This window comes from Danio rerio, chromosome 16 (genome assembly GCF_049306965.1).
Source record: "Danio rerio strain Tuebingen ecotype United States chromosome 16, GRCz12tu, whole genome shotgun sequence".
Classification (NCBI taxonomy): Eukaryota; Metazoa; Chordata; class Actinopteri; order Cypriniformes; family Danionidae; genus Danio; species Danio rerio.
Window position 1 is genome coordinate 6,177,069 of NC_133191.1, and position 27,511 is coordinate 6,204,579.

At 37.4% G+C, this 27,511-nt stretch overlaps 1 protein-coding gene across 5 annotated transcripts in view; it reads left to right on the plus strand.

Annotated features, from left to right (window-relative positions):
• Positions 1 to 27,511, plus strand: part of ulk4 (unc-51 like kinase 4) — a 278,515-nt gene that overhangs the window by 46,991 nt on the left and 204,013 nt on the right. For all 5 annotated transcript variants that reach the window (XM_068214079.2, XM_073925751.1, XM_068214078.2 and 2 more), the window contains one exon: positions 1,994 to 2,077. In XM_068214079.2, coding sequence (XP_068070180.2) covers positions 1,994 to 2,077 — 84 coding nt within the window. The remainder of the gene's footprint in view (positions 1 to 1,993; positions 2,078 to 27,511) is intronic.

Consider the following 27,511-nt stretch of genomic DNA (forward strand, 5'->3'; position numbering starts at 1 on the left):
CATTAACTGTAATAAAACATCATGTACGTAAAATGTAGCCTTGAGCTGATGCATTTATTTTATATAAATCTAATTTTAAAAGCTTTAAAAATGTAAAAAAAAATGTATTTCATACAGAGTAAGAGTTTGCAGTTTAACCAGACTTTGCGATGCCAAAGGAAATGTAATAATTCCTAGACTATTTGACTTTTAAAATCATTAATTTGGCACTTTACTAAAAGGAATAGTTCACCCAAAATGAAAATTATATCATCATTCACTCACTTGTCACATACATGTTTGAGTTTCTTTCTTTATGTTCAACTGGTGATATTTTTGAAGAAATCTGGAAACCTGTAACCATACTATTTGTTATAATTTTCATTCATTAGGAGTGGATTTCTCAAGGCCAGTTTTTCATAATTAAATGTCTGCCTGCTAAATGTAATCATCGTTTTTCTCTCTTTTAAAAGACTAACTTTAGAAAATGCTTCTGGATTAATGAATTTTTAGATAATTGAACTAGAAACAATAATAGTTGGACGTTTCAATAACAGACATACAAAATTTAACCTACATAGAAAAATTACAGTGATAGTAACTTAACAGAGCAAGTTAAATCAAAGAAATGTAATTAATACATTAATTTCAATTAAAAATGTGAAAAAGAAGGCTGTGACTTCAAAATATTTTGTTTGTGAATAAAATATTTCCCATGAAAATGAAAGAAATGTATCATGTAGTTCTCTGGTATATTAGTGTTTTCCCTTAAGTAACATATAATATATTGTAGGCCCATTATTCATTATTAAATCTCTACCTGCTAAATGCAATCATCATTTTTTTTCTCTTTCAAATGACTAACTTGAGAAAATGCTTCTGGATTTAAGAATTCTTAAATAATTGGACTAGAAACCAGAATAAATATGCTAAAATAAGCTTAAAAATCTGCCAATAAGATCCGCAAAATAATCTAGGTTTCACTTTGAAATTATTTTGCTTACCCTATTGACAGATTATTTAGCATGTTTTAAGCATATAGCATACTGTTTCTGAAAACAAGACCATATTTTTTGCTTGAACTGACAGTGCTTCTGGACTTAAGAATTTTTAGGTAATTGGACTAGAAACAAGACAAACAAAATCTACATGACAAGCGTTTTTGCAATGTAAATAGTGATTAAATAACATTTTTGTGTGAACTATCCTTTTAATTGCACTTTCTTTATGTGATAGTAATGCATTATTCAACATGACTTGCTGTATTTTAACTATCAAGATGTTTTTATTATTATTTATTAGGAGTGTATTCCAAGGCCAGTTTAAAAAAATATATATTGACACTTCAATAACAAACATGCAAAATGTACACAGAAAAAATGACAGCCGACCAAATGAAGCGATGTGAAAGCACCCTAAGTGATTTAATAAATATGTCAATTTCAATTAAACAATGTAAATGAAAAAGGCTGCGAATAATAACTAAAAATTAAAATGTTTATATAATAATGTCTTGGAGGCCAGTTTTTCTTATTAAATCTCTACCTGCTAGATGTAATCATTTATTTTTTCTCTTACAAATGACTATCTTCCTCCCGCACACTGCATAAAGCAGCGACGTACAAACAGAAATCCAAATCAGGCCTTGACTTGTACGAAGGTCTTGCTCGCGAGCTGCTGTTGATGTTGACGATCAGTCTCGGCTCGCTGCAGAACTCGAGCATTAGAAGTTAAATAAATGAGAGGAGGATGTTGCTCGGCACCGTTCTCCGCTTCTTTCTCTCTAATTGACACAATCATCGCTTATCACTTGAGCTGTGTTTCTCCTCTACCTGCCTGCGAGACTGTCGCCTTATTTACCGTCACAGGACTTTATTTATTTAGCCTCATTATGACGGCGGCGGCTGCATTTTACTGCTTTTAATTGTTCCCCCAATGAGCCTCTGTAATAGTTCTCTCTGTCTCGCTACTCACACACTCTCACACACACATACTCTCTTTCCTTCCCCTCCAGGAAGAGAAGAAAGAGCGCCCAGGAGGATTGTGGGTCGTTCCTGCTGCCGCCTACACCGTGTTAATGAGGTGCCTTCGGGAAGGGGTAAGACTGCTACACTGTCCTCACTGAGTGTGTGTAACTGAGCGTGTGAATGCATGTGTGTGTGCACATGGGGGCGGGGGGATCTGTCTGATAACCAACCAACCCCCCCCCCAAGCCCTTAAAGGCATTATTCGGTTGCCGCAAGTCAAGGGCGCTCAGTCAGTCAGTCAGTCCTGTCACACACACACACACATTCACAGTCACCTGCAGCAGAAGTGCTCACGTAACAGCACCTCCGGTTGTCTCAGTAGCAATTAACCACGCTGGCCTGCATTGTTTAAGAACGGAACCATCTGCATGGAGACAGACATCAAACTGATCGTCTGTGCTCTGAACAGACTGTGTTTACTGAGAGCTCCTCTTCCACAGGGGACTCCGCACCACACACACTCCCTCATTATTCCTTTATTAGCAGGGGAAGATCTGCCATTAAGAAGACAATTTAGGAGCTGCAGCTTGTGGTGCCGACAACCTCTGGTCTTCAGCGTTGAAAGAAAGTGGCGTTCGGATAGGGAAAACAAGGAAAAAAGTTGTGATGATGCTGAAGTTTGTGTTTTGGTTGGTCCGCTGCCAGCTTTTGGTACTTTTTGCCTGTATGTAGGATTGGCCTAGTGGTTATACTAGGTATTGCAGTCCAAATTCAAAATATTGAGTTTTTTTTTCACCCGGCCCATCTTTTTACTTGGCCCATGAAATGTGATGTTTTCCACCAATGCAACCTAAGGTGCTGAAATATTGCTGTGTGTCGGATTGACCTAGTGGTTGAACTAGGTATTGCAGTCCAAATTCAAAATATTGAGTTTTTTTTCTCCGCCTGGCCCTTCCTTCGTCTCAGTGCAAAAACATGACTGAAATTAAATGTGCTGTTTTCCAACTAGGCAACCCGAGAGACTGAATTATTGTTGGGTAAACTGATAGTGGGCGGAGTTACACAGACCAAAACAAAGGCAGACATTCTGACATGCATGGCACATTGTCGGCAACAACGTTTTGGTCTTCCATGTCAAAAGAAAGTGGTATTAGGACAGAAAAAAGTTTGGATGGCGGAAAAAAAAGTTGTTTACAATGATGAAGTTTGTGTTCTGGTTAGTCCGCTGCCAGCTTTTTGGTGAAGTTGTACTTTGTGCCTGTGCCTAGAATTGACCTATTGGTTAAACTAGGTATTGCAGTCCAAATTGAAAATATTGAGAATCATTTTTTTTCTCCACATCACCCGACTGAAATTACATAAGCTGTTTTCCACCAAGGCAACAAAAGTTGCTGAAATACTGTTGGGTAAGTTGGTAGTAGGCGGAGTTAGACAGAACAAAACAAAGACACGGAACGCACATTGTCGTCAACAACCTTTGGTCTTCAGCGTTGAAAGAATGTGGCATTTGGACAAAGAAACAAGTTTGTCTAAAGAGTTGGGTTTTGGTTGGTCAGCCACCAGCTTTTGGTTAAGTTGTACGTAGTATGTACGTCTGTATGTAGGATTGACCTAGTTGTTGAACTAGGTAGTACAGTCTAAATTCAAAATATTGGAGAGTTTGTTTTTTCACCTGGCCTATACACACACACATTTTACCACCAAGGCAGCATGAGGTGCTGAAATATTGTTGGGTAAACTGGCAGTGGACAGATATTCTGACAAGGAACGCACGTTGTTGCCAACAACATTTGGTCTTCAGTGTTGAAAGAAAGTGACATTTGGATGAAAGAAAAAAAGCATAAAAAGTTGTGATGATGCTGAAGTGTTTTGGTTGCTCCACTGACAGCTTTTGTTGAAGTTATACTTTTTGCCTGTGTGCAGGATTTACATAGTGGTTGTACTAGGTATTGCTGCCCAAATTTAAAATATTGAGAGGTTTTTAAAAAATATATATATATAAATGTATTTTTTCCACCTGGCCTTTCTTTCGTCTTTACGCACAAACACAACTAAAATGAAATCTGCTGTTTTTCACCATGGTAACACAAGTTGAATATTGAAATATTCAAGTATTGAAACAAGAAATGTTGTTTGGTAAATTTGCGGAGTTACACAGACCAAAACAAAGAAACCTTCTGACACGGAATGCACATTGTCGTCAACAACTTTTGGTCTTCAGCGTTAAAAGAAAGTGGCATTTGGACAATGAAACAAGTTGTCTAAAGAGTTGGGCTTTGGTTGGTCAGCCACCAGCTTTTGATTAAGTTGTGCTGTTTGTCTATATGTAGGATTGACCTAGTGGTTGAACTAGGTATAGCAGTCTTTTTTTTTTTCACATGGCTCATCATTCGACTCAACGCACACACATGACTGATTTTAAATACGCTGTTTTCGATAAAGGCACCACAAGGTGATAAAAAATTGTTGGGTAAGCAGTGGACAAACATTCTGATATAGAACGCACATTGTTGCCAACAAAATTTGGTCTTCAACATTGAAAGAAAGTGCCGTTTGTATGGGAAAAAAATGAAAAAAGTTGTGATGATGCTGAAGTTTGTGTTTTGGTTGGTCCGCTGCCAGCTTTTAGTGCAGTTGTACTGTTTGTCTGTGTGTAGGATTGACCTAGAGGCTGAACTAGGTATTGCAGTTCAAATTCAAAATATTGAGTTTTTTTTTTCTCCACCTGGCCCGTGTTTTGGCTTGACGCAGAAACATGACTGAAATTAAATGTGCTGTTTTCCACCAAGGCAACACGAGGTGCTGAAATATTGTTGGGTAAGCCGCAGTTGACAAGCATTCTAACACAGAACACACATTGTCGCCAACAACATTTGGTCTGCAACGTTGAAAGAAAGTGGCGTTTGGATAAAAATAAAATAAGAAAAATTTGTAATGAAGCTAAAGTTAGTCTAAAGAGTTATGTTTTTGTTGGTTCACTGCCAACTTTTGGTAAAGTTATACTTTGTGCCTGTGTGTAGGATTGACATTTAGTGGTTAAACTAGGTATTACAGTCCTAATTCAAAATATTAGAGAGAGTTGTTTTTTTTTCACCCGACCCATCCTTCAGCTCGACGCTCACACATGACTAAAGTGAAATATGCTGTTTTCCAACATTGATGGGTAAGCTGGCAGTGGGCGGAGTTACCCAGACAAAAAACAAAGACATACATTCTGACACGGAATGCACAGTCGCCAACAGCATTTGGTCTTCAGCTTTGAAAGACAGGGGCATTTGGATGGGGAAAAATAAGATAGAGTTACGTTAAAGCTAATGTTTGTCTATTTAATTATATTAAATAAAATATTTATTTTACAAAGCCATGTTTACCCCAACATTTACAAAAAATCTAACCAAAATATTTGAACAAATTATTTTTTTCAAATTTAAAATTGATATCTTAAAATAAAGTAGGCTTTCAATTGCATTTTGTTCAGGTGTGGTACCAAGCATTACTATCATATGACAAAACAAAGGTCTGTGTGTAGAATAAATAGTTCAATTGATAAATATTGGGTCTAAAAAGTTTTTGTTTGTTTCTATTCATTGTAACAACACTTTAGTGTTATGCCTTGTATATTGTGTTGCAGACAACCCTTGGTCTGCAATATTATCAGAAAGTACTCTTGTGAAGGGAAAAGTCAGACATGTTAAGACTAAGGTTTGTCTAGCAGTTCTCTAGCTGCATCTGCGATTTTCTGGCTGGTCAGCGGCCATCGGTTGCCAAAAGTTTTGCCCTCTAGTGAGTCTGCCCAATTTTAGCCTTCTGCTCTAACCTGCTTATGCAGCATTTAATCTGTCTCTTTTTTTTGGTCTCATCACTTTTTGCCAGAAGTTAAATTTATATTCTCAGGTGCTTGAAGTTTGTTTTTCATGGAGTTCATTCAACATTCAAGGTCAAATCGAATTAGTTTTTAAAAAAAAACAATGGCTTGTAAGGATCAACAGCTGTTGTGCGTGTTACTTTCATTTAAAAACAAATACACACACAATACGTTTATCGATACATCAGCAGCTTTTCTAAACTTCAGAAGCAAACACTACAGAAGTTCAGCTTCAGACAGAAAGCCCCATTGACCATATGATGCTAATTGCATGCAAAAATGCTTCCAGACTGTCTACCAAAATAAAAAAAAATCCCCAAAATAAAGCTTTAAATACTATTCAGTAAGACTAAATGTAGACTACTAGCAAAATACCAGCAGCTTTTGTTCATTTTAACAGAAATTATTATCGCAAGCCAGATAAGCAATCGCTACTTTTTAAGTTCATAACACTTTTAGTACAGTTCGTGATTTGTTAATACATTTTAAATTTTGCATGACTTATTTATCTTCATATGCGTAGTTTTTCCCCCCAAAATCACAGGCCTGCTCCGCTAATATATTCTTGATGTCAACTGCTTGTTATAAGTACAGTAAAACATGGTTCAGAAACATTTAAAGCTATACAATACAAGGTAAAATGGCAAAGCTAATAATGTGTTTTAGGTTATTTCACTGCAGCTACAGAAACAACTCTTCCACTACAAGGCGGTATTTATATTTTATGAGTCAAAAAATCTGCTAGACGTCTTTAACAATCAAATTAAAATCATTATCAGGGCCTCGCTTTATTTTAGGAGTCTTTACTGCCATATATTTATGTTAAATAATGTATATTACTTATTTATCACCTCACATGTAGTTAGTTCACAATATAAAAATCCATGTACATTCACTACTTAGAGCTGCTTCAGTAAAAGAATCTGTAGTGTTTTTATTGCACTCTAAAAAATGTTCGGTCAAATAGGGAAAAATCCATCCATTGGGTTAAAAAGTGTCATTTAAAATTAATAATTTATTTAAAAGTTATGACAACCCAGCATTTTTTAAAGTATAAGATGTAATATATATATATATATATATATATATATATATATATATATATATATATATATATATATATATATATATATATATATATATATATATATAGTTGAAACCAGAAGTTTACATACACTCTTTTTAACTTTTTCATCTCTGCCCACAAAATTTTGATAGGATTGAGATCAGGGCTTTGTGATGGCCACTCCAAAACATTCACTCTGTTGTCCTTAAAACACATTTTAACGAATTTGGCAGTATACTTGTGGTCATGGTCTGTTTGGACGACCCATTTGTGGCCAAGTTTTAAATTCCTGCCTGATGTCTTGAGATGTTGCTTCAGTATTTCTACATGTTATATCTTCATAATGCCATCTATGATGTGAAGTGCACCAGTCCCTCCTGCAGCAAAACAGCCTCACAACATGATGCTGCTGCCACCATACTTCACCGTTGGGATGATGATTCTGGCTTGTTGATTTTCCCATGTTGTCACACAAGGAAGCAGTGTATTTGAGGTTTTCCTTAAATACAATTCTACAGTTGTGTCTCCAATAAACTCAAATGTTGTCTATTAGCCAATCAGAAACTGCCAAAACCTCAACATCATAATCAGAGGCAGAATAATCTTATTGTATGTAAACTTGACTTTCAAGAAAAGTTATAACAATTTCTCAAAAAAATCTCTCTCATTATTCTGCTATTAATCATAACAGAAATAAATGTGATAATGCTAACTTACCTAAAAGAGAAAAAGTTTAGTCACATTAACATCTGACTTTTTTTAAAATGGTTATGTGCCTTTTTATACAGTGTATGTAAACTTTTGGTTTCAACTGTGTGTGTGTGTGTGTGTGCGTGCGTGCGTGCGTGCGTGCGTGTTGTGTTGTGTTGTGTTGTTTGTGTGTGTGTGTGTGTGTGTGTGTGTGTGTGTGTGTGTGTGTGTGTGTGTGTGTGTGTTTGTGTGTGTGTCAATCCATGCCTAATATCAGAAAGTGATTTTTAATGAATTGTTAAGATATTGGTGTCTGTGATGCAGCATGTACAGAAACTGTTGTATACACTAATATTGTATATAAAAGAACATTTTAATGTGTAATATGACTAAAAAGTGGTCATAAACGAATATTAAGATTCTGCATGTTTAAACTTTAAAACCAGGCTTTAAAACTGTTTAGACATTTGACTGTGTGACTGTGTCCTAGCTTTGTATTACAGTAATCATGCGCATATCAGCCTGAAATACATCCGCCCACACTTGATTTAGATATCCACACCTGATTAACACACACACACACACACACACACACACACACACACACACACACACACACTCAATCATCATAATTAAATCATTATAATTGGATAACAATATTAAAAATGTAATAACACTGCAGATTTTATAACAAGAGGTCCATTTACTGTTTAGCCATTTAAATGTTTAACCATTTACTGCATTTTAAATGATGATAATACTAATTATATTCTTTTTTATGTGAGACAGTAAAAATGCAATTTCACGTCAACAACCCATATACTGTATGTAGGTCTGAGACGTCATTATCATTATACGTTGCTATTGGTTCCATGCGTCTTGTTTAGACAATCTCCAATTTCATTGTAATTGTCAATGTCAAGAGTGATAATTTCCCAGTCTAAGTCACAAAAGGCGGTTTATCTGCAACTTGTTTTCAGTTGTTTTTTTTTTTTTCTTCTTTTTGAAAAACAAAGTGTCATGGTTTGTTTAATGAAGCACAAGTGCCAGATTCACAGTTAATGTGGGTTTTGAGAATTGTGAAAGACATTACAGCATTGCGCCCGAGGAGGAACAACTCAACTCTGTTGTTTATTTGACATAACAGTCATAAATGCACAAATAAGATGATACAATAAAAATGCCTGAGATGTAGATTTTAGGCTCTGCACCAAGAAATCCTGAACAAAAAATTGGGTTTTATGTAATTCAATTAATTCTTTCAACTGTGGGCGGTAACAATATATACAAAAAAATTATCTTAATTCTTCTTTGTAGTTTTGATCTCAAAAACCATTGATCTCTAATATTCATTCATTCATTCATTTTTATCCGGTTTAGTCCCTTATTTATCAGGGGTTGCAACAATGGAATGAACCGCTAACTATTCCAGCATATGTTTTACATAGTGGATGCATATCCTGCTGCTACACAGTGTTGGGAAACACCCATACACACTCTTTCACACACACTCATACACTACGGCCAATTTAGGCCCCGTTTACACTAGTGCGTTTTAGTTTGAAAACGCATAAGTTTTGCTACGGTTACGCCATCCGTCCACACTACGCCGGAGTTCTCGAGCGCCGAAAACGGAGCGTTTCGAAAACGCTGGAGAGGCCGTTTTCATTCTGAAACGCTGCTGCTCCGTCTCAGTGTGGATGGGGAAAGACGGAGACATCTGAAAACGGAGGCGGGGCTGCAAACGTTCGCCTATCTGATTGGGGCTTTTCCTCAATATTAAGTAGCCCACACACAGTTCAGTCTCGCATCCTCTTCTTGTAAGTTCAGACTTCGCAAGTTTGATCAAGGCTGCAGTCTCCCCCTTCTCAGTTTGATATGGAAAACAGACTATACCGAGGACACGCGTAAATCTTCAAAGGGAACAGTGTACTTTATAACTTCATTCACATCACCTTGGCTACGTTGTTTCACTTTCTCAACAATAAAATGTGAACATGATTTAAGGAACTGCCTATTTCCTTTTTAATATTAGCAACTTAACAGACAGCAGAAATGTTTAGGCGTCGTGCTGCATATATGAGCGTCATCTTCACTGTGTGGATATTTATAACAAAACGGAGCCGATAACAACACTGCCTCCTTTCAATTTCAGTGAAAATACGAAACGCACCCTCTCTTTTGCTGAATATCAGTTTTACTAATCGATAATTATAAAAGTATAACATACAATAAGTTTATACATTGTAGGAAATAAAGGCAAGCGATCAGTCAATGTACCTGGATTAATCATTAACTTTGCGCTTAACCAAAACATGTTACCCGTGAACAAGTAACTTAATAGATTCCAATGACCAAAGTCAGGGAATTGGCCTATGCCGTTAGATAAAGACAACAACATGAATGAAATATCACGTTTAGCAAATATAGTGAGATTAGATCCAGCGGGAGATGCTTGATGAGCAGTCCGACAAGCAGAGCTCTCATCTGGGTAGAAATGCTGGAGCGCTTGCCCGAGAGTATGTGTGTGGTCACGTGATGTGCGTTTTCAGCGTTTTGGTGTGGACGGAGAGCTGTTCAGAAACGCTGGGTAAAACGCGAGTGTGGACGCGGATCGTTTTCATTCTACAACGCCGTTTTAAAACTAAAACGCACTAGTGTAGACGGGGCCTTAGTTTACTCAATTCACCTATAGCGCATGTGTTTGGACTGTAGGGGAAACCGGAGCACCTAGAGGAAACCCACACCAACACTTGGAGAACATGCAAACTCCAAACAGAAATGCCAAGTGACCCAACCAGGACTCGAACCAGTGACCTTCTTGCTGTGAGGCGACTGTGCTAACCACTGAGCCACCGTGTCTTCCCCCTATATAATAATTGAAGACTATATGATCAATGTTTATTTCTTCCAAGCTTGTTCTTTTTCTCTCCCCAACAGCAGTGCCAGCAGCCAGAGCTGTTAATCACTCTCTCCAAAGCAGCTCCAGTCTGACAGAGACACTATTCCAGGCCAGGCCACTGCCAAAACTGCCTGCCTAATTACACACCACCAAGGTTATTGCAGTTTAGTTTTCAGTTTTTTCTCTCAGCTTTACCAAAGCCTCTCTAATTCTCTACTACTAAATACTACTACTAATAATAATTTTGTATATACAAATATATATTCTTACATTTTAGAAACTTTTGTAAGTTTGATTTAGTTTTTCGGTAACACTTTAGTTCAGGGGTCACTAATCTTGGTCCTGGAGGGCCGGTGTCCCTTTAGGGTTTGGCTCCAACTTGCCTCAACACACCTGCCTGGATGTGTCAAGTATACTAAGTAAGACCTTGTTTAGCTGGTTCAGGTGTGTTTGATTAGGGTTGGAGCTAAAATCTGCAGGACACCGGCCCTCCAGGAACAAGTTTGGTGATCCCTGCCCTAGTTTAACAAACCAATAACTAACACTGTTAGCTTAATAAACTACTAATTAGATGTTTATTATAATTAGCAAGATAGACATTGGGTTTAGGTTTTGGGTAGGATTAGGGATTCTGAATAAGATCATTTGGTAAAGGGAAGGGCATCCACTGCGTAAAACATATGCCGGAATAATTGGTGGTTTTATAACTACTAATGAACAGTTGGTAACACTTGAAGGGGGTGTTCATAAGGCTGTCATGAAACCTTTATAACAGGGTGTCCAAACTTGGTCCTGGAGGGCCGGTGTCCTGCATGTTTTAGTTCCAACCCCAATTGAACACACCTGAACCAGCTAATCTCTTTCTAGGTATACTAGAGCTAAACTATTCAGGATACCGGCTCTTCAGGACCGAGTTTGGACACCCCTGCTTTATAATAATGACAATGTGAATGTGATTTTTTGCATGCTTATGACAACTGTTTTTAGGTGTCATTATGTCATTTTAAATGCAAAGATGACAATGTTTTTTATGACAGCTTGACATAAACAAATACATCACAACGTGTACAACTTGATATTACCAAGACAATAAAATTTGTCATAAATGTGTTATAAACATGATTGCAATATTATTGCGTCATGAATAGTTTTCTGTATTTGTTATTAAAATGTCTCATTAAAAGTGTCCTTACTCAGTCAAATCACTTTTACCTGCGTCATTAATATATAATGACATTTTAATGACAAATTCAGCTTGTACCACTGTAGTTGTTATATATATATATATATATATATATATATATATATATATATATATATATATATATATATATATATAAACACACAGTTGAAATATGAATTATTTCACCACCTTTCTTTTTTTTTTTTAAATATATCCCAAATTATGTTTAACAGAGCAAGGAAATTTTGACAGTATGTCTGATTTTTTCTTCCAGAGAAAGTCTTATTGATTTTATTTCGGCTAGAATAAAAGCAATTTTAATATTCTTTCATGAGTTATTTACAAGTTTCTGTCCACTTATTAAATGTGTTCAATGTGCTGCCCATTGTGTTGGATTGTCAATGCAACCCTCTTCTCCAACTTTCACACTGATAGCAACACCGCAGGAGAATTGCCAGCACAGGCTTCCAGTATCCGTAGTTTCAGGAGCTGCACATCTTGTATCTTCACACCATAGACAACAAAGATAGTTGGGCCATTCTTCATCAATGGAAACCTCATGGTCACTGGATATTTGAATTGCAACATGATGATGTGTTTCCCTCTTTATGCACTGAAGCTGGCACGTTCCTTGGGTTTTTCCAGCAAGATGCTGCACCACCACATTATGGGTTTTAGGTCCGAGCATTCCTAGATGAACAGTTTGGTGGATGGGTCATCGTGGGCCAGTTGAATGGCCCCCAAAGTCTCCTGATCTGACCCACTTAGACTTTTATCTTTGTGGTCATCTGAAATCAATCGTCTATGGTGTGAAGATACAAGATGTGCAGCACCTGAAACTACGGATACTGGAAGCCTGTGCTGGCATTTCTCCGGCGGTGTTGCTATCAGTGTGAAGAGTGGGAGAAGAGGGTTGCATTGACAAAACAACACAATGGGCAGCACATTGAACACATTTTATAAGTGCTCAGAAACTTGTAAATAACTCATGAGAGAATAAAGTTACGTTAAAACCAAGCACACTCTTATTTTCTTGTGAAATTCCCAATAAGTTTGATGTGTCAAATGACAAACAAATAACAAACATTGGATCCAAGATGGCCGACTTCAAAACAGCCACCAAGGTCACCATCCATATTGAAAAATTTGCCCCCTCACATATGCTAATGTGCCCCAAACAGGACGTTAACATCACCAACCAATCCCGTTTTATTAAGATGTATCCATGTAAATGGCCCACCAAACACATAAAAACGAAAGTAACGACCATGGTTTAAAAAATGCAAATTAACTCAAATCACTTTTATTGTCACATCATCAGCAGCACGTGTGCTATGATGAGTGAAAAGCTTAGGTGCTGGCTCCAGACAGTACAAAATACAGCAAATACAATGACAGTGCAAAATGCAGACAGTGCAAATAAAATTACAGTGCAAAATACTGACAGTGCAAATACAACAGCAAAAGAAAACAGGACAATGTAAAATTGACAGCGATATGTATAATGATTGGTGTCAACATGGTTGTAGGCACTATTGTTTTAAGTATGTACTGGTTAAAGTGCAGTGCATGCTACATATTGATGGTGTGCAGCGAGGGGTATGGAAGCGTCTGTCTGTGTGGGGTGTGTGTTAAGTGTTCATCAGCCTGATAGTCTAAGGAAAGAAGCTTTCCTTCAGCTGGCTGATGCGTCACCGGATGCTGCAGAACCGTCTGCCTGAGGGTAGCAGAGAGAAAAGTCTATGGCTTGGTTGGCTGGAGTTGCTGATAATTCTCTTGGCTTTCCTCATGCACCGCTTGGTGTAGATGTCCTGGAGGGAGGGAAGCTCACCTCCTACTACGCGTCCAGCAGTTCGCACAATCCTATGTAGGCCTTTGCGATTGCTGCTGGTGCTATTTCCATACCAGGTGGTGATACAGCCAGACAGGATGCTCTCCACAGTGCAGGTGTAAGGAGTTAGAAAGTACAGATATTTGTGTAAAAATGTAAGTTAAAGTAAAAAGTTGTCAAAAATAAGTAGTGGGGTTAAGTACTGATACCAGTCTAAATCTAAATCTACATAATTACAGTAATGAAGTATTTGTACTTCGTTACTTCCCATCTCTGAAAGTCGGCAATTATGACAAATGGCTCCTAAGGAGGGGCTGAAAACGCCATTAATAGCACTAATTGTGAGCTAAACTAAAGTGTTAGCAGCTTATTCAAATTATTATTTTAATTCAGTTTATGAAAATGTTTTTTTGACCAATAGTTTGTCTCCGCTTCAGTTGCAGCTCTGAAAATAGCATCTTTTGGAAAGCCATGAAAGAAACATTGGACTAATTCCACTCCAGCAACATTAGCGTCGCGCGAGCCTGCTAATAAATCCATGTGTGTTTTGCGGCTGATGTAGGCAGTAATTGTAATGCCTGGCTGTGCTGACCTGCCTGAGAACCTGTGCTGATTCAGAGAGAGCTGAGCTCAGGAAACAAGACATCAGAGACGCCAGAGAAGGAGAAGAGGGAGGGATGGGGAATTAGAGCCAGGGAAGGAGAAAAAAGGCCAGGAGGTGATGATGGGAGAAGGCTGTGGGGGGGGAGGGAAAGAAGTGCATATAACACACACCGAGAAGATGAGAGTAACGGAGCCGGCCAGAGAATATTGTGTGCTCAATCGAGAGTGAGAGTGCTCTTAATTCAGAAAGACAGGCAGAGCAGCATGCAGACAGGTTTTCAGGTCAGACTGCAGCTGGAAGAGCTGTGTGTGTGTGTGAGTGTGTGCGATTCCATGTGCGTGGATGATGAAAGGGTTGTGCTCACTGTAAGTGGCGTGTAGCAGAGCCTTGGGCTGCGACTGGGCATCACACTACTCTTCCATTAAATATTTATTATGCACACACACACACACACACTGCATATTCCATCCCCTCCCTATTAGCTCTGCCTGTAATGCCTCTCTATAGAGCGCACTGACCCTTCTGTGACTCGGAATATCAGTGATGCAGTTTATACCAATGTGTTTTTTGCCTGTGATCTCCGTCTTTCCGTAATCAAACACACACACTCGACGGCTTCATGCGCTCCTGCTTTCCAGTTTAGCGGAGACGGTTTGTGAAATTGGTCATGAACAGACTCTCAGTCACCCGGGGGACTGTCATCTTGTTGATCGGGAAGTCTGTAACTTTATTTCTGAACGCTCTCAGTGTTTGTGTGTGTGGAAAAGTGTAGTTTAAAGGCTGGATGAAATGTACATTCAGTTTTAACTCGACTCGTTGACGTTTGCTGCTTGTTTAAATTACTTGTATACTATAAGCTGAAATAACACAATTCTTGAGCATTTTTGTTTAATTTACTTCAGTTTGTACAAACTAATAAGATAACTTAATTCCCTCATGTTGTCCCAACACAAATCGATTGTGTGGAGCCCAGAATTTTTTTAGTGTTGCATAAAGCGTATTGCTGTGTATGATTCTGAGTGTTTGCCTGTTTGATCTTTCGGCAAAGCTTGTAATTGTGGGGTCTGTCAGATTTTATTCATTTAATTCAAGTTTTTGAAAGAAATCCTTTATTTTGATTAAAAAAAACTAAATAAAACATTGCATTAGGCAAGGCAAGGCCAGTTTACTGCTATAGCATATTTCATATACTATGGTAATACAATGTGCTTTACATAAACAAGAATAAAAGAAACAAGTATACAGAATAAAAACAAAACAACGAAGTATAACACAAATTGATGTCATGCCGCACACTTTGCTGCTTCTGCTTTTTCTAACTCTCTGCCACTGCATGACTATAGATGTGTAAAAAAAATAATAATAATAATTATATATATATATATATATATATATATATATATATATATATATATATATATATATATATATATATATATATATATGAAGACTTTAGTTGCTAAAACCTTTAAATGACATGTGAAATTTTCCTCTAAAATTTTCAGTTTTATCAGGCTCTTACAGTATGTGAATGTTCAGTAATATCATTTTTATGGCAAAGAATAAGTCTTTCTCCTGGTCTTTAAAGTAAAACATCTCAGCCTTAACAAAAGAGGCTGAGAATTTTTTATTTTTTATTTTCAATGGAAATTTCAGACAGCACTTCTGTTCATATATATATATATTTATATATATATATTCAAGTATTGATCGGGAGGCAACGTCCGATTCCGATCGAGTCTGAAATCATGTGATTGGATCTGGACATCCCTAATATTGACACATTTTACATCTAAATAGATAATCTGCATCACTTTTCATGTTTAAGCAGATTAATGTTTGTTTATTTATTTATTTTAGGGCTGTGAAAATAACCACAGTATTATGACATTTACAGATTTATTAATTAATGCCCACAGTTATTTTATAAAGCATTAACACATTCTTCTTCTTCTTCTTCTTCTTCTTCTTCTTCTTCTTCTTCTTCTTCTTCTTCTTCTTCTTCTTCTTCTTCTTCTTCTTCTTCTTCTTCTTCTTCTTCTTCTTCTTCTTCTTATTATTATTATTATTATTATTATTATTAATATTATTTTGAAAAACTTTTGAGGGGGTCACACACCGGATGTGCCTCTCAGCGACACAGCGCGCACAGTCGGAAGTATCGCACACAAGAGCTGCATATTCAAATTTTAATTAATATGAAAGTATTCAGATGGCGCACTGTGGCATAGCAGAAGTATGAACAGTGTCTTGAGTCGTAGCTGAGCGCCGCGGACAGCCACCGACTTGGGGCACCGGTGCATGTACCCTGGTAGAAATCTATGTTTGGATTTCCAAAATGCATGGCCATCCGGTGTGTGACTCCCTTTGCACAATGCAATTTAAGTAGTAAAAATCCCATATGTCCCCCTCAGAAATGAATACTGTTCAGGCAGAGCTTAACACAAACTTTTTTTGATCAGGTTTTAATATAGTAATAATCATAATAATAAATAAGCAAAAAAATGAATTTATTCCATAATTTCAACATTTTCTGATGGAGACTTATTTTTCAAACCAAATACTTTAACATGGCTTTTATTATGTGTGTTCCTCATGGTTTTTTTTTTCAACATAAACATGGATACAGGTACTTGACTGGCCTGCCTGCAGTCCTGACCTATCTCCAATAGAGAATGTGTGGCACATTTTGAAGTGCAAAGTGGCATAACAAAGACCCTGTACTGTTGCACACCTTAAGACTTGTTTGCAGAAAGAAAGGGAGAAAATTACACCTGAAACCCTTCATCACCTGTGTCCTCAGTCCCCAAACATCTTTTAAGCATTTTGAAAAGGAATGGCAACATTACAAAGTGGTGAATGCTTTACTGTTTCAACTTTTTTTAAAAATGTTTGCAAGAATCAAAATTGAAATACGTGTGTATTTAATATATATATATATATATATATATATATATATATATATATATATATATATATATATATATATATATATATATATATATATATATATATATATATATATATATATAAATATATATGTATGTATATATATATATATATATATATATATATATATATATATATATATATATATATATATATATATATATATACATACATACATATATATTTATATATATATATATATATATATATATATATATATATATATATATATATATATATATATATATATATAATTATATAAATAGTCATGAGGAACACATTGAATAATGTTTGTTGTATTTTCTGCAATGAAATACAAGTCAAAGTAAATTTAGAATTTAAGTAAATTTTCCATACTGTCCCAACGTTTTCCGATTTGGGGTTGTATTTTTTAACCTTATTTAAAATTAGATTTAGTAATAAGTGTTGTCATATTATAAAATGCATATGTGTTGCATGTCCTCTATCTTCTATGTCTTGACCAGCTCTTGTTTTTGATTAGGAGAGACCACATTAGCCAGAATAAAAGAATGTTTATGCCTGGGACTGAATGGATTGATGCTGAGAGGGAGAGAAAGAGCTCAAGCAGGGAGATCACACTAATGAAAGGCCTGCCTGGCTCAGGCAATTTACATAGTCCTTTATTCAGGACCAGGTGTGCAGCTCCTTCAAACACACACTCACGCTGTTATAGAGCCACACAGAGATGACCTCTGTTTGCTTTACGTAATCTCTGTCTCTCACAAACACGCACCCACAAATCCAGAGTACGCTTGAATGAGTGTATTTAGCTGTAGAAAACACCTGTACTCAATTACCAAAAATGTTCTCTCTCTATTTTTTATTAGCTCAATCAGCATAATTTAGCATAAATGTTCTCCTTTAACGGTTTCCCAGATGGTCACAAAATGCCAGTGACACTCGGTGCTGAGATGGCAATAATTAGACCTGCTTACAGTAGCAATCATCAAAATTATTCTTGCTTATGCTTTCTGTATATTATTTGAGAAGATAGATTACATTTGAAACTTTTGACTCGGAGTGACTTATAGGGGACCTACACTCACTGGTCACTCTAAGTGCACCTGTCCAACTACTTGTTAATTCAAAATTTGTTATCAGCCAATCACATGGCAGCCACTCAATGCATTTTGGCATGTAGACATGGTCAGTTCAGACTGAGCATCATAATCAGGAAAAGGGGCATTTAAGTGGCTTTGAGCGTGCCATGGTTGTTTTGTGCCAGACGGAGTGGTATGAGTGTTTCAGAAACTGCTGATCTACTGAGATTTTCACGCACAACCATCTCTAGGGTTTTCATAGAATGGTCTGACAAAGACAAAATATCTAGTGCGCTGCAGTTCTGTGGCCATTAATGCTTTGTTGATGCCAGAGGTCAGAGGAGAATGGCCAGACTGGTTTGAGCTGATAGAAAGGCAACAGTAACTCAACCACTCGTTACAGCCGAGGTCTGCAGAAGAGCATCTCTGAACACACAACACGTCCAACCATGAGGCGGATGGGCTACAGAAGCAGAAGACCACACCGGGTGCCACTCCTGTCAGCTAAGAACAGGAAACTGAGGCTACAATACACACAGGCTCATCAAAATTAGACAATAGAAGATTGGAAAAACGTTGCCTGCTCTGATGAGTCTCGATTTCTGCTGCAACATTCGGGTCAGAATTTGGTGTCAACAACATGAAAGCATGGATCCATCCTGACTTGTATCAACGGTTCAGGCTGTGGGTGGTAGGGTGATGGGGTGAGGGTTATTTTCTTGGCACACTTTAGTACCAATTGATCATTGTGTCATTGCCGCAGCCTACCTGAGTACAGACGGATTTCACGCGGCCGCCATTTTTAAAAGGAAAATCAAGGCTGCGATGAGAAGAAAACCCGGAAATATTGTTAGGAGTTACATAGGAACGTTGTGTACCTGCTGTTTATGTTATCAGCAAAGAGAAAGTGACACAAACTTATAATTTCACGCCTTCCAAATGACCCGAAGGTCCGTTCTAAACAAATGGTTAAAATAAAAAGGGATATCAGAGCTCATTTTTAGCTAAGTTAAGGGAAATGGCACTAGTTAGCTGACGTTTTTAATGAACGTCATTAATTAAGTTAATGAACTGATTCTTTCACTATATTAGACTCGTCAAGATACTGAATTAAAAGAAAACTGGAAAAAAAAAAACGTCAATTTCCTGCTAACATTTAAGGCACTGTTGATAGCTTTGATAAAACAGCGCTGATTTACCATTGTGTTCACGTGCTCAACAGAAATGACACTCACCGGGTTACTTAGGCTAAAGCAGGAAAGCGTCCCCACGGTCTGTAACTGGTGCCATAAACTGAAGCCTAGGAGGACTCTTGAGCATATACCTCTTACAGAGATTATGATGTTGTTTGATGCCTAATATGCTTTAAATTTTTTAAATCATACTTAATAAAAGATATTAAAGTGATGTTTACACCAAATCTCTTTAACAGCTGGAGGTTTGTAGTCCACAGCATGTTACTGCAATGTTTTCAGTGCTGGTCTTATACTTCCGGGTTTCTTCCTATGGCAGCCTCGCTTTGGTTCTATAAAATGGCGGCTGCTTGAAATAAGCGTATTGTTGCTGACCATGTCCATCCCTTTATGATCACAGTGCACCCATTTTCTGATGGCTACTTCCAGCAAGATAACGTGAGCATGTCATAAGTGTGAATCGTCTCAGCCTGGTTTCTTGAACATGACAATGAGTTCATTGTACTCAAATGACCTACACAGTCACTAGAGCTCAATCCAATAGAGCGCCTTCGGGATGTGGTGGAACGGGAGATTCGCATCATGGATGTGCAGCCGACAAATCTGCAGCAACTGGGTGATGCTATCAAGTTAATATGGACCTAAATATCTGAGGAATATTCCCAGTATCTTGTTAAATCTATGACACGAAGGCAAAAGGGGGTTCAACCCGGTACTTGTAAGGTGTAAAGTAGTACCTAAGTTAGTGGATAATGCAAAAATCACTTTTATAACACAATTGCTTGACAGCAGTGTGTGAATATGACCAGCTTCTATTGGTAAAAAAAAAAAGTTTGTACGTGTCATTAGAGGTAGAAATCCCCACCTATAGTGACGATCTCTCCCTTATTAGTATAGGACATTTGTCTTTTTTTTATTATTTTTTTTAAGGGTACAGTCTCATTTGAATTAAAGTCAGTCACCCTAATGGCACAATTAGGACCAAACCAAAAAAAGGGAGTGTTAAACAGTTATAATCAGTGTTGGCCACATTCCTTTAAAAGAGAAATTAGTTATAGATACTACTTCTCACAAAAAGTAACTAAGTTACATGTCTTTAAAAGTAACTATTAACAGGAAAAGTAGCTATTGCATTACTTAAAAAAATCTATTTGACAAATGACCATAAGATAAATATTAACCATTATACACTAATCTACACTATTGTAATGTTATTGTGGGGCAATGTGAGAGACAACCATCAAATTCCACATATCTTTATAAATATTTCTATACACATGCTTGCCTTTCACCCCAACGAGAGAAAAGTTGTGCTTATATTTCCCTTTTGCAAACGCTACCTTTGAAATTGTTAAATTTGCCATCGTTCTGATTCCTGGTCGTTGGTGTGTGCAACTGACTATGCGTGGGCTTTTGTGTGAACACCCACACTTCTATGTCTCTAATTGGCAAACAATGGAATTGTGCTCTATCTAAGCCAATCATCACATTCTCAGTTACACAACGTTCACAGACACAACAATCATCCTCACTGGTTGGTTATGTGTCCCGCCCCAGCCCCAAACACACAGGCACCCCCAAGGAAAATAGAGGTCCTATGGCTGAAAGACTCTGCTCGCTTGAAAACCACTTCAGTTTAAATATATTAATGCGCATTTTATTGTCAGTGACTGTAACAACGTTGTAAATGGGGATTATTTTGATTACTCGTTACTAAAAAAAATGTCTCGTTGTTTGTAACGTAATTTATTTATAGCACCGTTATTCCCATTACTGGTTTTAAAACAGTATTTGTGTGATATTTTGTGCTGGAACTTCACATACACACTCTAGGGACATCAGAGACTTACTTTACATCTTGTAAAAAAAGGCATAACACACTCAAAATACGATATTTGCTCAGTTTAAGCTACTTATTTAAATTGAGCTGAAACAACACAATTCTTGAGTTTTTTTATGGACAACATACATTTTTTATGTTCAATCCACTTAAATTTGTAGAAACTAATCGTTTAACTTAATTCCTTTTACCTGGTGTGTCGTCTTTTTGTCAAAAATCATGCAAACTAATGTTGTGCTGCTCCTTTTTCAACAACAAAAAAAGACATGAAATTAGTCAAATTAATAATATTTTAGAATAGTCTAAACTCTCCCACATTTAGCCCACTGAAAACCTTTTCAAGGAATTACGTAAGTTCTCTGACTTGGAAGGTGGTAAACTTTTTAGCACTCCATCTCCAGTTTTTTATTTTTTTGTTTCGGCGTGCATCGACTTTTTTCACGAACGTGGACTAGTTTAGGTTTGACCTCCTGTTACCGTATCGAGTTACTGACTGCTGATGTTGCGAGGGAGAATTTGGGAGAAATACATAAATTCAGTAAAGTTTGGCTTGAGCATGGCCCGAGGCAAGAATCGAGCTGGGAAGCTCAGCAGAGGTGTGAGAGAGAATGAGGCAGAGATTGGAGGACAGATCTCTGGTGAGAAGCTGTCCTCACCTCGTAGCCCCTGTAAGTCTGACATTGTGTGGGTTTGGGAGGCAGCTGCAAGTTTATATATAAACATATACCGGAATAAGTCCTGTGCGCATCAAATCAGGTTAGTCAGGCAGAGCACATTTCAAGGATGAGCGGCACGGTTTGGGCAGGGGATCGGAATTAATGCACAGCGTGTCCTAACCGCAGGCGACATGACAGGTTTGCCGGCGACAAGTCATTTGTCTGATGTCTAGAGATGTCAGAAGAACTGGAAAATATGTCAAATAAATAAGAGATGACTATCTGTAATAATATAGTAATACTGACTCATTACCTGACTGCTGTCTGACTGACAAGTGGTTAATTTTGAAGTCTAGCATATTGAAAGAGGATGGCACGGTGGCTCAGTGGTTAGCACTGTTGCCTCACAGCAAAACGGTTGCTGGTTCAAGTCCCGGCTTGGTCAGTTGGCATTCCTGTGTGGAGTTTCCTCCGGGGGCTCCGGTTTTCCCCACAGTACAAAGACATGCTCTATAGATGAATTGAATAAACTAAATTGGCCGTAGTGTAAATGAGTGTGTATAGGTGTTTTCCAGACTGGAAGGGCATCTGCTGTGTGAAACATATGCTGGATAAGTTGTCGGTTCATTCCGTTGTGTTGACCTCTAATAAATAAAGGGACTAAGCCAAAGAAAAATAAATGAATGAATATTGAAAGAAGAGTACTTTTTTATTTGAGACAAATCTGTGGCGGTTTGTTCCAATCAAATGCACTTGTTTGTCAAAATTGCATCATATTTTGGCATTCAAATGAATAAAATATTATAACTAGCGCTATACAAAATATCACAAAATTAACACGGTCGCAATAATGTTACATTACATTGATTTAAATCATCATTTACAGTTAATTTAAAAAATAAATAGACACAAACAGAGAGACCATAGATATAACGATGTTCATAGATGTAACGATGTTACAACTATACAAACTAGAGGTGTGAACCTAACCTGGTCTCATGGTTCACTTCGGTTACGATTGTCATGTCACCAATTCGATATCTCAGTGCATTGACAATGCTTTTCATACACAATTGTGTGTGTGTGTGTGTGTAATAATAATAATAATAATAATAATATATATACTACTACTACAACTACAGCTACTGCTATTACAACAACTACTGCTACTATAACAACAACTGCTACTGCAACTACAACTACTACTACTACTACTACAACTACAGCTACTGCTATTACAACTACAGTACTACTACTACAACAACTACAGCTACTGCTATTACAACTACTACTACTACAACAACTACAGCTACTGCTATTATCACTACTACTACAGCTACTGCTACCATAACAACAACTACTACTGCAACTACAACTACTACTACTACAACAACAACAGCTACTGCTATTACAACTACTACCACTGCCACTACCACAGCAACTACTACTACTGCAACTACTACTACAACTACAACTACTGCTACCACAACAACTACTGCTACTACTATTACAACTACTACTACTACAACAACTACAGCTACTGCTATTACCACTACTACTACAACTACTGCTACCATAACAACAACTACTACTGCAACTACAACTACTACTACTACTACAACAACTACAGCTACTGCTATTACAACTACTACTACTGCCATTACCACAGCAACTACTACTTCTGCAACTACTACTACAACTACAACTACTGCTACCACAACAACTACTGCTACTACTATTACAACTACTACTACTACAACAACTACAGCTTCTGCTATTACAACTACTACTACTACAACAACTACAGCTACTGCTATTACCACTACTACTACAGCTACTGCTACCATAACAACAACTACTACTGCAACTACTACTACTACAACAACTACAGCTACTGCTATTACAACTACTACTACTGCCATTACCACAGCAACTACTACTACTGCAACTACTACTACAACTACAACTACTGCTCCGACAACAACTACTGCTACTACTATTACAACTACTACTACTACAACAACTACAGCTACTGCTATTACAACAACTACTACTACAACAACTACAGCTACTGCTATTACAACTACTACTACAGCTACTGCTACCATAACAACAACTACTACTGCTACTACAACTACAGCTACTGCTATTACAACTACGACTACTGCCATTACCACAGCAACTACTACTACTGCAACTACTACTATTACAACAACTACAGCTACTGCTATTACAACTACTACTACTGCCATTACCACAGCAACTACTACTACTGCAACTACTACTACAACTACAACTACTGCTCCCACAACAACTACTGCTACTACTATTACAATTACTACTACTACAACAACTACAGCTACTGCTATTACAACTACTACTACAGCTACTGCTACCATAACAACAACTACTACTGCAACTACAACTACTACTACTACAACAACTACAGCTACTGCTATTACAACTACTACCACTGCCACTACCACAGCAACTACTACTACTGCAACTACTACTACAACTACAACTACTGCTACCACAACAACTACTGCTACTACTATTACAACTACTACTACTACAACAACTACAGCTACTGCTATTACAACTACTACCACTGCCACTACCACAGCAACTACTACTACAACTACAACTACTGCTACCACAACAACTACTGCTACTACTATTACAACTACTACTACTACAACAACTACAGCTACTGCTATTACCACTACTACTACAACTACTGCTACCATAACAACAACTACTACTGCAACTACAACTACTACTACTACTACAACAACTACAGCTACTGCTATTACAACTACTGCTACTGCCATTACCACAGCAACTACTACTACTGCAACTACTACTACAACTACAACTACAGCTACCACAACAACTACTGCTACTACTATTACAACTACTACTACTACAACAACTACAGCTTCTGCTATTACAACTACTACTACTACAACAACTACAGCTACTGCTATTACCACTACTACTACAGCTACTGCTACCATAACAACAACTACTACTGCAACTACTACTACTACAACAACTACAGCTACTGCTATTACAACTACTACTACTGCCATTACCACAGCAACTACTACTACTGCAACTACTACTACAACTACTGCTCCCACAACAACTACTGCTACTACTATTACAACTACTACTACTACAACAACTACAGCTACTGCTATTACAACTACTACTACTACAACAACTACAGCTACTGCTATTACAACTACTACTACAGCTACCGCTACCATAACAACAACTACTACTGCAACTACTACTACTACAACAACTACAGCTACTGCTATTACAACTACTACTACTGCCATTACCACAGCAACTACTACTACTGCAACTACTACTATTACAACAACTACAGCTACTGCTATTACAACTACTACTACTGCCATTACCACAGCAACTACTACTACTGCAACTACTACTATTACAACAACTACAGCTACTGCTATTACAACTACTACTACTGCCATTACCACAGCAACTACTACTACTGCAACTACTACTACAACTACAACTACTGCTCCCACAACAACTACTGCTACTACTATTACAATTACTACTATTACAACTACTACTACAGCTACTGCTACCATAACAACAACTACTACTGCAACTACTACTCCTACAACAACTACAGCTACTGCTATTACAACTACTACTACTACAACAACTACAGCTACTGCTATTACAACTACTACTACAACAACAACTACAGCTACTGCTATTACAACTACTACTACTGCCACTACCACAGCACCTACTACTACTGCAACTACTACTACAACAACAAGAACTACTACTGCTACTACCACTATGAATACAACTACTACTACCATTACTAAACCAATTACTGCTACCATAACAACTACTACTACTATTACAGCAACTACTACTATGATTGCTACCACAGCTACTGCTACAACTACTGCTACTGCAACTACTACTGTTACTACACCTACTGCCACTACTACAATGATTACTACTTCTACTGTCTGTGTATTCGAAACAGTACCAACTCTCTTACAAGCGAGCATATTTGTCCTGTGGAATTTGAAATTCGCATTGAGAAAACCTGCAGGCTGGTGGATTTTAGTTTCATTCTCTATGCCTTTTAGACAAGGCTTGTGCTACAAGAAAAAGACCCCCCCCCAAACTCCCACCTCTTGCGCCCTGTAGCAGCTGTCAGTCATTTCCCCAATGCAGTTCCAGCAAGTGCCAGCTCTAGTTCATTACCTAAAGCCGGACCACCAGACTCCAGCACACAAAGCCTCTCGATAGGGGCCAGGGACTCTGGAGGAGCTGATATGTTATTTGTATTGCGTCAGAATATTCCACTTCACACTCCTTTTCTACTTTTTTTTTTTTTCTTGCCTCCAAGATACAGTATGTGTATTAATGCACCTCTTCCATGAACTTTCTTTCAGCTTTGAGACGGGGTCTAGGAACTGCATTACAGTGAAGGCATCCATATTGCATAGCAGCAGTGCACAGTGTAACTGCGCCTCTAAGATATGCCCAACCTCTCCATTTGCTATTTTCCTCACTCCGACTCTGGCGTTTGTTGAACGCTGTTAAATGTTTAATTTCCAGGCAGATACGCTCGCAGAGAGAGACGCACTCAAGGACTGGGGGTCCAGATACATAAAAAAACACAAGCCGGCCAAATCTCCGCACATTGCCCTTCGTTATCGGCGAGCGAGATTCGCTTTGGTGTGAAATTTAAGGAAATTATTTCGCTCGAATTCCGGAGGGGCGTCGAGGGACTATTAGGTCATGATGTAATTGCGTGAAATTTCTAAAGGTCTGTGTTGTCCCACTTACAAATGGATTTACGAACGCATGTCTTTGAGTGTAATGCTTAATGCAACAGCCCGTCCTTTAGATTCACTAAAACTGACACGTTTTTTTTTTTTTGGTTGCTTTTAAAGTCTGCTTGAAACCGTGAGGATTCAATTTGAGCTTTCTGGAGTTGTGGATGTTAAGTAATAGAATAGAGTTGAGGTGAATGGTTGGACATTAAAATTGTGATAACATTGCGTAATACTTAAATTGAAATCATAATTCTCTTATTATTAATTATTAATCTCATTATTGGACAGACATTCTGTTTTATTTGTATATACTGGGATTGTTTTGTTGTTATTGCAATAATTAACTAAATAAATATATAAATCATTGACCACGCCATATGATCTGTCATGACTGCTTATGTTATTAGTTTTTTCGTTGATTTTGTAGATAACTGACCAACAAAAATACATTAAAATTAAGATACAAATTATACCAAATGAAATTTGTTACAAGAAGAGATTTTTTTTAATCAAACATGAAGTAAAAAATGATTGATTTCTTAGTGTTTAGCTTTTGCTACTTTTGTTGTTTCTCATCTGTTTTTTTTTTTTTTAGTCTTATCAGATAAGAATCCAGAGTAATTTCAAATGTCACTTTAGTGGGTTGTTCTTTTTAAGAGATTGTCGCCGTCGTTGTAGCTACATAATATTGCCTGGAACAGAAATGAACTGATTCAGATGTGTGTTTGAACCATCAGAAAGTGTGCATCCGGTGTGCGACCCTCCCTTAAGGATGGAGTCTGCTTTAGTTTTGTGGATTAGTGACTGCACGGACAAGAACCTTAAGCTGGACGCCAACATGAGAGTGTTTAAATGAGAGAAAAGTATGAAAA